Here is a 14,487-nt window from a genome sequence, read left to right on the forward strand (position 1 = left end):
TCAAATGAGAATGGTTTGGAATTGAAAATTTTCCCAAACCCAATTTCCTAAAGTGGCGATGAGAATGTTGAGTTAGGGTTCAAGTAAAAAATTTCCTTGCTCTCTTATGAGGTAAATCTTTAGTTTAAATGAAAAGTTTAAAGTAATGTGAGAGTTAAGATTATGATCAAAGTCAGAAAATAAAATTAATTTGGTCACCAAGTTACAAACCATGGATTGAATAATAAATTAATATTGTAAGCATTTGTTTTGATCATTATACGTAACCATTTATAACTTTATGTTTTGAAAATTGAAAATGATGGAGTCCCTTTGAAAATGATGATGAGGATCTAGCTTCTGAGGTGTTTAGAACTTGATTTTTAAATTACTTGCGGTTTGTAAAAAATTTAATTTGAAATTTTTAAGGATGAACACACCGGTACACATGCAATTTGATTGAATACGTACTCTTTTTATCTAATTAATCAATATTATATCATATTTTCATATTAATTTATTTTAAATTAAATTAAAATATTAAACAAATGTTATCTAGAGTATACCGTCGTACAACCAAACTCAAATGTACTTAAGAATATATATTTTTAAAAAGGATTTTAAAATAGTGAATCTTTGCTAATATTTAGAAAGTCATGTATCCATCCAATATATTGGAAACATTTGCTAAAAAAAATGTGCAAACATGAGTTGAAAAATATTTTAAAAAATACTTTCTAGTTGAAGAAAAAGTCAAGAAACAACTAAAGTAGACTTTACTCAAATTTCCAACCAACTTGAGCAAACATTAGTACCAGTCAAGTCAAGTAGTCTACCCCAAAATTCCAACGATTTATCAAGTCCTATGTAAAATAGGAAAATAATACACACAAAAAAAAAAAAGTTTAGTTTATATACACCTTTTGTAAAATGCATTTATATAAAGGGCCAAATTCGAACCTCGAATACCCCAATTATTCAATTTAAAAAAACCAGTTGATTAGAATGGATAGTGAGTCAAAAACACACTACTAGGATAAAGATGGTAATTAATGTAATAATTACAGCTTAGACAAAGTCATAATGGTGTTATTACAACACAACATCGCAATTCAACAACAAAGCCACCACCCTTTCACACACTCTTCCGTTAACCTTCTCTCTCTCTCTCTCTCTCTCTCTCTCTCTCTCTCTGTAACTTCAAACCTCTCTCTCTCTCTCTCTCTCGAACCCTAATTCATAAAATCAATACTACTACACATGTCGTTAATGAAGGTATTTCGATCTCGCAAATTCTCGAAATCCTTCAAGGAAGTTCAATCTATCGACACCGTCGCCGATGACCGGAGAGGCGCCGGTGAATCGGCGGATGGAACTGATTGGTCGACCATGCTACCGGATCTCCTTGCAGAGATAATTAAACGAGTCGACGTTGCCGAGGAACAGTGGCCGCACCGTCAAAACGTCGTCGCTTGTGCCTGCGTGTGTAAACGGTGGAGAGATATTACACGTGAGATCGTTAAGTCACCTCAACGTAACGGCACAATCACTTTTCCTTCTTGTCTTAAACAGGTCCTGCAACAAAAATTTCATTTTTTTTTTTTTTGGTTTAATTTATTGGTATATGCTTTTAATTAGTTAAAATAATTTATGGATTGTGAAAAAAAATGATTTTTGTTTTTTGGTTTTGTTTAGATTAGACCCTTTTGAAAGTAGGTTTTCACTTGGCACTAATAATCTCTTGAATTTGTTAATTGTTTTTAGAATTGATTATGAGATTAATTATGGTTTTGCTTGTTGAAGATGCAATGGAATGGTTCATTTAGTGTTAGTAGTAAAAGGGTTTATTGGTGAGTGGTTAATTATGTTTTTGTTGTGAGGATTGTTAGTTAGTGAGTGATTTGGATATTTGGGAAGCTATTTGGTAGTGTCTTAATTTTAGATTGGTGGGTTAATACTGCTGGGAAATTGCACTAGTAGTTTAATAGAATGTGGTGTTTTAGTTTAAATCCAGTAATAAGGTCTTTGTTAAATGGGTATTAGTATTGGTTTACATTGTAGTTTTATGTGTTTGAAGTGGAAAAGATGGAAGAATGGTGTTCAGGAATCAAGGAACGTAAGTCATTTTATCTTAAAAAAGTGATTTTGAGATAAAATGATTTATGTTTGGTTACATTCACGATCGCAGGAGTTGAACAATAAATTTGAGTGTAAAAATCACATTAGGAGGCATTAACTATAATTTTGTTTCTTCAAGTTAGAATCAATTCTGGAGGCAAAATCATTTCTAATCTAAAACCCGCTAATAATACCAAAATCAATTCTGGAGGAATACTTTTTTTTTATGGTGAATGCTTTCTTTGCTTGAAGAATTTTATCATAGTGTTGATTAACATTTTCTTCAATTGGTGGCCTGTAAATGTCTGGTTTGTATTGAATGAGACATAAGTTGATTTCGGGGGTTTGGAGTTTGACAATCTTGTTATGTTTTGATGACTTACAGCCAGGACCACGTGATCTTCCCCATCATTGTCTTATAAAGCGGAGTAAGAAGACTTCCACATTTTACCTCTATCTCGCCCTTACATCATGTAAGTACTGTTTTGGTAAAATGTTTTTTTTTGCCTTTTTTTATGGATGGTTGAAAATTAACTATGAACCGAGTTGTATGATATCCTTTTATCTTCCTATGGGGTACATTGTTGATCGTATAAAGTCTAATGGTATATGTATATAGACTAGATCTGCAAAACATCTCATTGGTCAAATGTATGGCAAACATTACTTGTGGGGCATCAAAACAAAGAAGAGCTTTGTTGTTGGTCAACGTGTGAAATGACTTCTGTTCATTTTATAAATGAAAACTAAATATATTTGTCAAATCACATGGTTCTAACCAGTCAGTTGACCAGACTTAGTCCAATACTCCAAGATGACTTGCTTCAGTCAATGTATGGAAGACCTACCTTGTTCAATTTACTCATCCTATTCCTAACTAGTTTGGTTTAGTGTTGTGAAATATCGGCCATGGTGGCACCATGCCGTTTTATGGTGGCTCAAAATGATGGATATTTTAGCTTTCCGTTACGGTTCGTCGATTGATAACACTAGTTTGGTTTCCCACAATAAGAAAAGATAAGCTTGAAGTCTTTCAATAATAAGCTATGCACATGAACAATAATCAGAAATGTTTTCAGAGATTGAAGTGGAAGGATCTATACTTGTTGAAGTGTATAAATAAGAAATTTCATTAATATATAAGGGGGAGATTTCATGAGTGGCTAAGGCAGCTTCAAAGCAGAAGTTGTTTAAAGAAGCCTAAATGCATACTATGATTTGTTGGCAGTTAGATAGATTATTTTTGCATTTAAGCATGGTGTCCATGGTTACTTAATTCTATCATCTTTTGGTCTTACTGCATCTCATATTTCTTAGTAGTCGTAAAGAGTGTGTTTCTGCTGAGAAAGAACATTCTTATTATGTAAATCTGGAGGATATACTAATTTAGTAATTGTAGGTCTTGACGTTAATTCTACTTCACTTGTTTTGATTAACTAATTTAGTAATTGTAGGTCTTGACGTTAATTCTACTTCACTTGTTTTGATTAATACGCGACATAGCTTATGTAGACCTAGGTCTAGAAAAATTGCTGATCCTGATACAGGTTGCAGTCAGTTAGTTTTATGCTTTTCATTTTTCCTTTTTCTTTTCCTGTAGTAGTGAATATTCCTTTGTAGTAGTTATGTGGTTGTCACATGGAAAATGAAATAAAGCTATAGAATTCCAATTCTTGAGCAATTAATGGAAGCAATATTATTTACTGTAAACATATGTTTGGTGGATGTGAACTTTTGATAGATCCATGATTGAAAGAGAGTTGTTTGTAACTGTGTGATTTGTGGAGTAGTTGTTTGTAACTACGATAATGATTAAAATTTCAAATGATGATAGTTAGTACAAGGCTTATTTTTCTTAACATTCCGACAATTATAAATTGCCGATTATTGAACAAATTATTTTCTATTTTACATTTTCTTTGATGTTTTGGGAGTTGATGCTTCTTTTATTCCCCTGCCCCTCTTTCCTGTTCTGCTCATCGCCAGCATTCACAGATAAAGGAAAGTTTCTATTAGCAGCTAGAAGATATAGGTGTGGTACCCATACTGAGTATGTTATATCGCTTGATGCTGACGACTTATCACAAGGAAGTAATGCTTATGTTGGCAAGCTAAGGTAAAGCTCTCTTGCTACAAAAAGTTATTTGCTTCCAGGAAAGAAATAAAATGTTTCTTACGTGTTTCTTCTGCTTGGTTTTTTATCCTTTTTGTTGAATGGCGTGGTGTTAATGTAAGATACTGTCATTGGCAACATTTATAATGTTTTCAAAATGCTTTAGATTAGTGCTACATTTGCTGTTAGAATAAACATTCTACTTTCTCTGTTGTGATCGCCTTGGTAGGAAACTGAGAATTAGAACTCTGTGTTGGCACAATCAGGGAACTGATTAGTTACAGTTTGTGTTTTATTCAAATCCTCAACCATAAAAAAAATAAAAAGGAACTTACTCTTATAAAGGAAATTAATTTTATGAAAACCTTCACTTGTTGCAGGGGTGCAAACAGGATGGATTTCGGCATTGTTTTTAATATCAAAACTGCTCCTAAAAATATCTAAGATCAAAGTTCATTGATTTTAAAAATCCAAAGCACGGCACTGCACTGCTCACGATCTTAGTTTGCAGTTTCTATGTTTGTTTTCCTTTTATTAAACTATAGTGAATTATTCATCCTCCATTTACACCCAAAGCTACATAATATTGGTGAAATTCTACTAATTTAAACCCTCTTAGCCTTATTTATACAAAAACTCTTGATGTGTATGTTGGTCAACAAATTTGCTGCTTGTATTGAAACCTATGCTGAAATCTGTGTTCATAGCTTGGAGATTGTCTGCTGATTTGCTCATTTTTATTTTTTTTAAATGAAAAACCATTAATTGAATTTATGGTAAATCTTTTAAATTGTTTTGAGTACTGACCATTTAGTTTCTGTTCTGTCTTCACAGCTCGGACTTTCTTGGCACCAACTTCACAATTTACGACAGCCAGCCACCCCATAATGGTGCCAAACCATCATGTGCCAGAGCTAGCCGACGTTTTGCCAGCAAACAGATAAGCCCTCAAGTTCCTGCTGGTAACTTCGAGGCAGGGGATGTTTCCTACAAGTTCAACCTTTTGAAGTCAAGAGGGCCAAGGAGGATGATGTGCTCACTAAAGTTTCCTGTCTCATCAATGGGTGAAAGTTCAGATAGCAAGTCTTTTGATGGTCAAAAGATGCACAGTAAAGAACATGCTGCTTCTGCGCACACAATCTTGAAGAACAAAGCTCCAAGGTGGCACGAGCATTTGCAGTGCTGGTGCTTGAACTTCCATGGTCGTGTGACAGTGGCATCTGTGAAGAACTTTCAGCTGGTTGCTACTGTGGACCAAAGTCAACCGGGAGGGAAAGGAGATGAAGAAACAGTTCTCCTCCAGTTTGGTAAAGTAGGGGACGATACCTTCACCATGGACTATAGGCAGCCCTTGTCCGCCTTCCAGGCGTTTGCCATTTGCCTAACTAGCTTTGGCACTAAACTGGCTTGTGAGTAATATAATTTTGTTATCATTATGCTTATTTATTCCTTGGATGTTATAAAGTGAATAGTTATTTTTTTTTTCTTCCTTTCACTTGGCTGAGTCTATAATTTGATTGTAGGAAGCTTGTTGTAAATGTTACATTATTACTAATTACTAATATTAATACAACATGATGTCTTCCATAGTCATATATTTGTAGTCTGACTCCACACTTGTATAGCTCGTGACACTGCAACAAAAAGTTCTACGAACTTGTACATATTGAACAAACAAACATTAAATGTATAATTTAAATAAGGAGCATTTGTTAGCATTGTCCTTTAATAATTAAATAGGAAAGACATAAGTTTATGTAGAAAACTTATAGTTGAAGCTGAAGCTGCATCAAATTGTTCTTTTCTATTGTTATAGGGAGCATTTTATCCTTGGTTCAACTTCCAACACCATCTTCGTTTACACATATTCAAACAAACATTTCCAAACTTAATATTTTTCCAACAAATTCAATTCACCAGTCTTGCTCTTTCCTAACATCTGCACCATAAGCGAAGAAATCTTCAAGGAACCTTCAATAAATCATCTTTTAGTCCAAGAAAATTACAGACTTCACAATTATCCGTAAACTGTCACAATTTCACACTGCACCAATCTTAGACGAATTCACTTACTCAAACAGTCAAACACAACTTCACACGTACACAGTTTTGCATACAATTTCTCCATCTTTCAGTTGCAACACGATCCTCAAACATTCATCTATATCAAAAGTGTAATGAGTGTGTCCTCAATAAAACGTCACAACTATCTGGTTCAGGTAAGGGTGAAAGATATCTTTCCAATAATCCCTAACAAAACCGAAGAATGATATTTTTATGAAGTGTACCGCACATTGAAGTGTACCACAAATTCACTCGCACATTGAAGTGTAACGAGTGTATCACAAACTCATTCGCAAATTTAAGTGTATCGGTATACTTGCTTCCTAAATCAACATATTACCGATCACTTATAGAAATAAATAGCTATTTGTCGATTTATGTATTATATAAAATATCATTTCAAAAGAAAAAACATCATTTCATTGTCCATAAGAATCGTATACTAAATATTTACATTTTATTGTAAAAAATAATCAATATTTACTATGATAAGTAAAACATAATAAAATCATTTTGCCAAAACTTTTGGTAAATAAGATTTTGTTATTATAATAGTAAATGATAAAAAATAATATTTTTCTTAAAAAAAACAACTTATTTAACTATTAATTTAAAGACTGAATGTACCAATACAATCAAATTTTTTATTGTACCGTAAAAATTGTCTAAAAGATTGCTCCACATTCCATAATCACTCAACTTTGTTGATGGATGAATGCGTAGTTGATGAAAAAGTGAGTAAGAGTAAACTTTACTTTCATAAACCGTTGGTTCAATTTGGCTGTAATAATATAATATCAATCAAATTTCCTACCAACTTGAACAAACATTGGTTCCCTAACACTTTTCAAACCACACTTTGCTAACCTCACGATCCACTCATTCAACGCTTTACCATCCTCTCTTCTCGGATCTCTCCTAATGTAAAAACAACACACACACACACACTCTCTCTCTCTCTCTCTCTTTCTCTCTCATTCTTCTGTTATCTCTCTTTCTTGTGCCCCAAGTCATAGAACCATCATTATACATGTCTTAATGAAGCTCTTTCGATCTCTTAAATTCTTCAGATACTTCAACAATGCTCAGGCTCTCAATGCAACCGGCGATGACACCACCGATAGTGCATCGGAGGACAGAACTGATTGGTCTACCATGCTTCCAGAACTTCTTGCGGATATCATTAAACGAGTTGATGTCACCGGAGAACAATGGCCACATCGTCGAAATGTCGTCGCTTGTGCCTGCGTTTGCAAACGGTGGAGAGATATCACACGTGAGGTCGTAGGTTCACCTTCGCTTAACGGCAAAATCACTTTCCCTTCTTGTCTTAAACAGGTCCTGCAACAAAATGAATTCGTTTTATTTTTCTCTCTTGAATAATTTATGGATCATGAAAAAATTGGATGTAGTAATACATTATTTTTCTTCATAATGTAGACTAATATTTTGTTCAATTAGTGGCTATCTATGAAGCACGGATACGGACACGACACGGACACTGACACACCGACATAACTAATAATTTGAAAAAATTTACATAATTAAGTGTAATTACAAGAGTTCGTGTTGGTCAATTACATATTTCATCTCAATTTTTAAACTCAATTCCTTTTCTTCTTTAATAGTTTGATTTTGTTCATATCAATTTTTTCTTTAGAATTGAGTTAAAATTTTGAATTATTGATGCATTTATTAAGTATATAGGTCATATATATTATTTTAATATTAGGTAAACTCGTACAAGTCTACGAGTCAATTTCACGTAGGCAAATTGAGTTTACTTAAACTCTTGATTTTGACAACCTTGGTTTTGATGACTTCCAGCCAGGGCCACGCGACCTTCCCCACCACTGTGTTGTAAATTGGAATAAGAAGACATCCACATTTTACCTCTATCTTGCCCTTACACCATGTAAGTAAGTACTGTTTTGGCAAAAGGATTATTTGGTTATAACTATGATAATGATTAAAGTTTCAAATGGAGATTAGACAGTGTTATTTTTCTCAATATTCAACAAATATAACTTGATAATGTTGCAAAACTTATGATTTCTTTTTTTCAATCGCCAGCATTAACAGATAAAGGGAAGTTCCTATTAGCAGCTAGAAGATATCGGTGTGTTACGCATACTGAGTATGTTATATCGCTCGATGCTGATGACTTTTCACAAGGAAGTAATGCTTATGTTGGCAAGCTAAGGTAAATATTTCTTGTAACAGAGAGTAAAATTATCCTCATTCAGGAAAGAAATAAAAAGTTCCTTACGCGTCTCTTCTGAATAGTGAGCTGTTTTTGAAAGATACGGCCATAGTTTACCTTTATGTAGTGTTTTCAAAATACATTATTTGATTATGGGTGGAACAATTCTTGGTCAGACTGTACTTGCTCATGGCCGAACTCCAGATTACTAGGGTTACCTTTCCCCGGGAATAGAGGATTAACACAAAAAAAACGCATTAGTGTAGTGCTAGCATTTGATCTTACACTTGGCCTTCTATTTTCTCTTTTGTTATCACCTGTGTGAGAATTAGAACTTGTGATGGCACAATTTTTTGCTTCATCTCGAGTACTGACCAATTAGTTGCTGAAATGTTTTCACAGCTCAGATTTTCTTGAAGCCAACTTCACAATTTACGACAGCCAGGATGGTGCCAAACCATCAACTAGCAGAGCTACCCGACGATTTGCAAGCAAACAGATAAGCCCTCAAGTTCCTGCTAGCAACGTCGAGGTAGGAAACATCTCCTACAAAAAGTTTAGCCTTTTGAAACCAAAACGTCCAAGGCGAATGATTTGCTCTCTGAAGTCTCCTGCCTCATCAATATGCGAAAGTTCAGACAGCAAGTCTTTCGATCAACATACGATGCACTGTAAAGAACAAGCTACTTCTTCTGCCTACACAATCTTAAAGAACAAAGCTCCGATGTGGAACGAGCAATTAGAGTGCTGGTTCTTAAACTTCCATGAGAGAAAGGATATGACAGTAGCATCAGTGAAGAACTTCCAGCTGGTTGCCACTGTGGACCAAAGCCAACCAGGAGGGAAAGGAGATGAAGAAACAGTTCTCCTTCAGTTTTGTAAAGTAGGGGGTGATACTTTCACCATGTACTATAGACAGCCCTTATCCGCCTTCCATGCGTTCGCCATTTGCTTAACTAGCTTCGGCACCAAACTGGCTTGTCAGTAAGATGATTTTGGTATCATTCTACTGTTTATTCATTCCTTTCAATGCTAAAAAGTGAATATTTTTTTTTCTGTCTTTTTTTTCCTTTCACTTGGCTGAGTTTATCATTTGATTGCAGGAAGCTTGTTGTAAATGTTAATGTTATATTGTTTTTGGTGTCAATGAATGTTATGTTACTATCAATTATTAGTATTAATAGATGACATCTTCCATAATCATATATTTGTGGTCTCTCCTTTTAAGTTATATACACTTCTGTATATTTGCTATCTTTAAGGATTGATTTTGATAGAAAGACCAAATTAACATAAGAAAAAAGAGGAGGGTTGAATATCAAGATTCAAGCTTCCTTGGTTCTGGTATTTCATTGATGTGGATTGTTCTATTCCACCAAAAGTGGCTGGATTGTATTTAACAAACATGTGGTGAGCTCGTGCACTTCAAAAATAAGTTACAAACAGAAAGAGTAGTTGTATGATAATCATCTTTTTAGGCCATGCCTTGCTTGAGTTGAAAAGTTAGGCCTCAGTACTTAAATTTGAAAGGGCTGAAGCTTAGCCATGTGAAAATATCTCATAAACTAGATGTATATTATTGAAATCTTCAACAAGAAACTTTATTGTCACATTTAGTTGAGTTGGGTTTTATGTGCTCACTTAACAAATTAAGCTTCAAGACTTGAAAGCGTTGATAAATGTACTTACATATTATTCATCGATAAAGATTTTAACATCAAACCCTAGTATGTGATATTTAAATTGAATCCTTATCAAGTGGAGTTCCATGAATGCCAAATGAATTGTCTTTTGAACACACATGTCAATGAATAATTAATATTACTGATATTTTAGGGAAATTTATATATTTGTGTTTCGTACTAAAATATATTGTACAAATTGTCCCATAAAATGCTTAATTTATGCTCTAGATTTTAAATGTATTCACAGATGGTAATATGATTTTAATGGACTTAGTTTTACTTTTGATATATTCAATGACAATAATGATCATATTTAAGATTTTTTCATGTTATATTAATTAAAAATTTAACATTGGAATCTATAGTTTTGGGGAGCAAGTCTTACATAGGCACAAATACAAATGAAAAATGTTTGGGCACACTCACATAAATAGAGAAATATAAATGAGAAAAAAATTTAGTCACATCATTCAATTATTTGTTCTAATAATTTTTTTCAATTAATGTGTGTACAACCACTTTTTAGTTGTGTTTGTGATCAAGTATGTATTTCTCGTGTTCAGGACGCAAGATGTGTAGTGTTGTAGAATTCAGGATATTAACAAATTAAGATGTATAGTTAACAACAAAGAACAAATTAAGATGAGTCCAATCTGCTATTCACAATTCACCAATGGCTGGTCAAATGAATTCACTCTAACAACGGCCCTTAAAAAGGAAAAAGAAAGTAGTCTATCCTTCAATTTTTCTTCTTCTTAAATCAATGGAAACAATAGACTTTGTGAAATTTTACATTTTGGATTCTCCTTTCAATCAAGTCTCTCCTTCCCCCTCCTTCTAAAATGTGTTTATCTCTTTGTCTCTTGATCAGCTTTCTCTCTTTTGATTTTCTTTCCTTATTTTTCTCTCAAGATATTCTCTCTAGAATATATTAAGATAGACACAAATTGAAGGAGAGAGATAATGTGAATGAAAGGATAGAATCCGGATTCAAAATTCCACCATTAAACACCATTGCAAGAACACAGTACCCCTAGATATGAGAGAGGTAGGGGAAGGAGCAAGATTGTACGTATAAAGTGTAAATATTCTCATTTTTATTTCTAATGAATATTAACAATTGATTAAATCTAACAAATTATTGAGTTTCACCTAAATTAAGTTTTTAACTTAGAATCCACAGGACCCATTAAGTGAATTTTTTTTTATAAGAGATAACTTGTTTCCCAAGCAACTCTCATAATAATAATAATAAGAAATGTAGGGTTTAAATAGTTTATCTCACATATGCGTGTGCATTAGAGATTTTTCCAAAATAATATACAAATTTAATTTCTCTCATAAGCTCTCTCTAATTTCTTCCCTCTTCTGCTCTTTATTCTCTCTCAAAATTCATAAATCAATCCCTTTGTTTCAACACGTATAATAAGATCAGGAAAAACTACCAATCTCATTGAAAATTAGCAGTAGAATTTATACATAATCTACGTACCAACATACTATTCTATTATATTAAAACCAAAGTCAGAGCTGATGTGAGTAGAAGGTGTGCAATCGTGATTGATAAATATCACTCTTTTTGCTTGCATTCAAAATTGAAGGAAAATATTTGTATAAATATTTACTATTTTTATAGAGAAAAATAAATATTTAACACATCGATAAGAATTGAGTATATTATTTATAAAAAAAAAAAAAAACAGTTATAGTGTAGATTTACGTGACAATATGATGAGTTTTTTTTTATTGAATTACGATACAAAATTATTTCACAAGGCATCACAATTGAACTCATTTTAAATTTTTGTTTAATACGCCTAGGTCTCATTTTTTTTCTTTCTTTTTGATACTATACTAATACTATATTGTATCAATGAATCACTCCTTCTCAATGCATTGACATAGTTAATCTGCTTCTGTAAAATAAATTGTCAATAACATATGCCACATCAAGAAACATCTTGACACAAGGAAGAAGAATCCTGATTGAGAACTTGTCATGTATTCTCCACCTGTCGCATTTTGAACATGCGGTCATTGTCCAACCATGCAGCTACACCAGTGTCCTTCACCGCTTATTTACAATGCGATGAACATAACTTTATCCGTGTCAGTGTCACAATATGATATGAGGATATATAAATAATCACTTCACCCCCTACTTAAGCAAAATTAATCAACGAGAAAAAAGAAAGGAAATAAATAAAGAATCACTTTTGTTTGAGAATAAGCTGTTAGTAATATCATCATGAGTCAAGAGAAGCCACGAAGACCTGAGCAAGAACCAATAAAATACGGTGATGTATTCAACGTGTCTGGTGAGTTATCATCACAACCCATTGCACCAAGAGATGCTGCTACCATGCAATCTGCAGAAGGTAGAACATTGGGCCAGGCTCGAAAAGACGGGCCTGCTTCTCTCATGACTTCTGCTGCTCAAAAGAATGAGGATGCTGGTTTCATTGATAATAACACTGCTACAAATATAGTAAGAAATGAAGGTGTTGCTGTTTCAGAAACTTATGATGATGGCAAACGTGTCATCACACAGACCCTTGGTGGACAGGCAAATTTTTATAAATATTTTCTTTAATAGATAAATAAATGACCATAATTATTAAAAATTCACACCCATAAGTGCAGGAACCGGGATTCGTAACTTTGGTCACGTTAATTGTATAACAATTTCGATATTTTTACCGGTTTGACCTAATACTTATACACAAGCATTCATACTTTTTAACAATATTTAAAAACATATATATATTTTTTTAAAATTGTTTAAAGCTATTTTGAGCTCCTTGATTGATTGAATATATATACTTCCTAGACATGCAAGAATAGCTAGGCCAATTAATTTGTTATTTCAAATGTTTTTTTTTAGACAAAAAAATAATATTTGAGATATTGAATTGCATGTATTATACTTTACTGGAACAGGTCCTAGGGAAGTTTGTGGAAGATGCAGATGGGGCAAAAGGGACTAAGGATGCAAATTCCAAGCATGCAGGACTAAGGGCTGTCTAATAGAAATACTGAAATTATATAAATAGTTCACATAGTTTATGGGACGATCAATAGCGACTGCAATTTCTGGCAGATTTATGAAAAGCAAGTGAAATACACTTTGAAGTTTAAGTTTAATAATTATATTTTGTTTTCCAGGTTTAGTTTCGATTTTTTTTTTTCTTTTCTTTCTTTTGGTAAAAATGCTAATTTTACCTTTTTGACAAAGGGTTTCTTTGGATGTACATGTATTATCAATCCAACTTAATGGTATTAGTTTTTTGATTAATCCTTATCAAGTGGAGTTTTATGAATGCCAATTGAATTGTCTTTTGAACACACATGTGAATGAATAATTAATATTACTGATAAAATATATTTTAGGGAAATTTATATATTTGTGTTTCATTCAAAAATACTCCCTCCGTCCTAAATTATAAGAAAAAAAAACCTATTTTCTTTCTCCCAAATTATAAGCAAAAAAGACCAACTTTTATCATATTTAATTATGTTTTTTCAAAAAATTATCTTGAAATTCTAGCGCACTTGTTTTAATATGTTCTGTCAGATGTTTTAATGTTTGCAATGTTCCGTTTAATGTTCCAACTTCGGGTAATAAACAGAAATAAAAACAAGAAAATAAATGACAGGAAAGTAAAAAACACAAAGAGTTTGTTGACCCAGTTCGTTGACAAACACACTTACTCTGGGGGCAACCAAGCCAGGAAGGAAATCCACTAGTGTAGTCCTTATTCAAAAGCTCTCAGCAAACTCCTCGTTTACACTTTATGACCTAAGACCTACCCGTATAGACTTCAACCTAGGAACTCCTAGATCTGAGATCCCATCTCACTATCCTAATGGCCAGTCACACCCCCTGTGACCTATCAGACCTAAACCAAATACAAAGATGAAGTTACCTTCAACCACAAACAACTAACACCTTGTTTCACAACTTCGATGTAGTACACAAGAGTATCAAACTCACACAAACAGTCCTAAACAAGTATCACAGACGATACAAGAAAGGCACACAGTAAAGATTCTAAACTTGCATCAACATGATACAAGAGCAGAATACATGTAGACTCAAAAGCATAAAAATCTAAAGTTTTTAGTATGACGGCTTGAATGAGCAATTAGGTCTTGAAGTCTTGTTTATATACTAAAGCAGCTTGGGCTAAATACTTAGTTGAGCTTCAGAACAAAGCAGATCGGTTCAGCTAATCTGCAAAACAGAAATCAGAAACAAATATGGAAAGTCCTAAAATGTCGGAACATTTATAGAATCGTTCCAACCAATAACAAATATTTCCTAA

At 33.2% G+C, this 14,487-nt stretch overlaps 3 protein-coding genes across 4 annotated transcripts; all 3 read left to right on the forward strand.

Annotated features, from left to right (window-relative positions):
• Window positions 1-1,088: 1,088 nt before the first annotated feature.
• Window positions 1,089-5,803, forward strand: LOC146949535 (tubby-like F-box protein 7). Its single transcript, XM_085745526.1, has 4 exons — window positions 1,089-1,551; window positions 2,483-2,570; window positions 4,084-4,213; window positions 5,045-5,803. Exons 1-4 carry the CDS (start codon window positions 1,240-1,242, stop codon window positions 5,625-5,627), a joined length of 1,113 nt encoding a protein of 370 aa, XP_085601652.1. The 5' UTR covers window positions 1,089-1,239; the 3' UTR covers window positions 5,628-5,803.
• Window positions 5,804-7,089: 1,286 nt separating this feature from the next.
• On the forward strand, window positions 7,090-9,624 carry LOC146949536 (tubby-like F-box protein 7). The gene is made up of 4 exons (XM_085745527.1): window positions 7,090-7,612; window positions 8,102-8,189; window positions 8,348-8,477; window positions 8,880-9,624. The coding sequence occupies exons 1-4, from the start codon at window positions 7,313-7,315 to the stop codon at window positions 9,463-9,465; spliced, it is 1,104 nt and encodes a 367-aa protein (XP_085601653.1). The 5' UTR covers window positions 7,090-7,312; the 3' UTR covers window positions 9,466-9,624.
• A 2,711-nt stretch (window positions 9,625-12,335) lies between these two features.
• On the forward strand, window positions 12,336-13,463 carry LOC146949537 (late embryogenesis abundant protein D-34-like). Of its 2 annotated transcripts, none has more exons than XM_085745530.1 (2): window positions 12,336-12,650; window positions 13,103-13,463. In XM_085745530.1, the coding sequence occupies exons 1-2, from the start codon at window positions 12,411-12,413 to the stop codon at window positions 13,187-13,189; spliced, it is 327 nt and encodes a 108-aa protein (XP_085601656.1). In that variant the 5' UTR covers window positions 12,336-12,410; the 3' UTR covers window positions 13,190-13,463. The 2 variants fall into 2 exon arrangements, with proteins under 2 accessions (XP_085601656.1, XP_085601655.1); XM_085745529.1 differs by having other exon boundaries at window positions 12,338-12,728.
• Window positions 13,464-14,487: the final 1,024 nt, after the last annotated feature.

The sequence above is a fragment of the Medicago sativa genome, chromosome 2, assembly GCF_051527215.1.
Source record: "Medicago sativa cultivar Bolivia chromosome 2, Bolivia_mono, whole genome shotgun sequence".
Classification (NCBI taxonomy): domain Eukaryota; kingdom Viridiplantae; phylum Streptophyta; class Magnoliopsida; order Fabales; family Fabaceae; genus Medicago; species Medicago sativa.

Coding starts and splice junctions, on each gene's coding strand:
- LOC146949535 (XM_085745526.1), top strand. CDS start 1,240: ATGTCGTTAATGAAGGTATTTCGATCTCGCAAATTCTCGAAATCCTTC. Junction 1,552..2,482: donor TTCCTTCTTGTCTTAAACAG/GTCCTGCAACAA, acceptor GATGACTTACAG/CCAGGACCACGTGATCTTCC. Junction 2,571..4,083: donor CTATCTCGCCCTTACATCAT/GTAAGTACTGTT, acceptor GCTCATCGCCAG/CATTCACAGATAAAGGAAAG.
- LOC146949536 (XM_085745527.1), top strand. CDS start 7,313: ATGAAGCTCTTTCGATCTCTTAAATTCTTCAGATACTTCAACAATGCT. Junction 7,613..8,101: donor TCCCTTCTTGTCTTAAACAG/GTCCTGCAACAA, acceptor GATGACTTCCAG/CCAGGGCCACGCGACCTTCC. Junction 8,478..8,879: donor GCTTATGTTGGCAAGCTAAG/GTAAATATTTCT, acceptor ATGTTTTCACAG/CTCAGATTTTCTTGAAGCCA.
- LOC146949537 (XM_085745529.1), top strand. CDS start 12,411: ATGAGTCAAGAGAAGCCACGAAGACCTGAGCAAGAACCAATAAAATAC. Junction 12,729..13,102: donor CACAGACCCTTGGTGGACAG/GCAAATTTTTAT, acceptor TTACTGGAACAG/GTCCTAGGGAAGTTTGTGGA.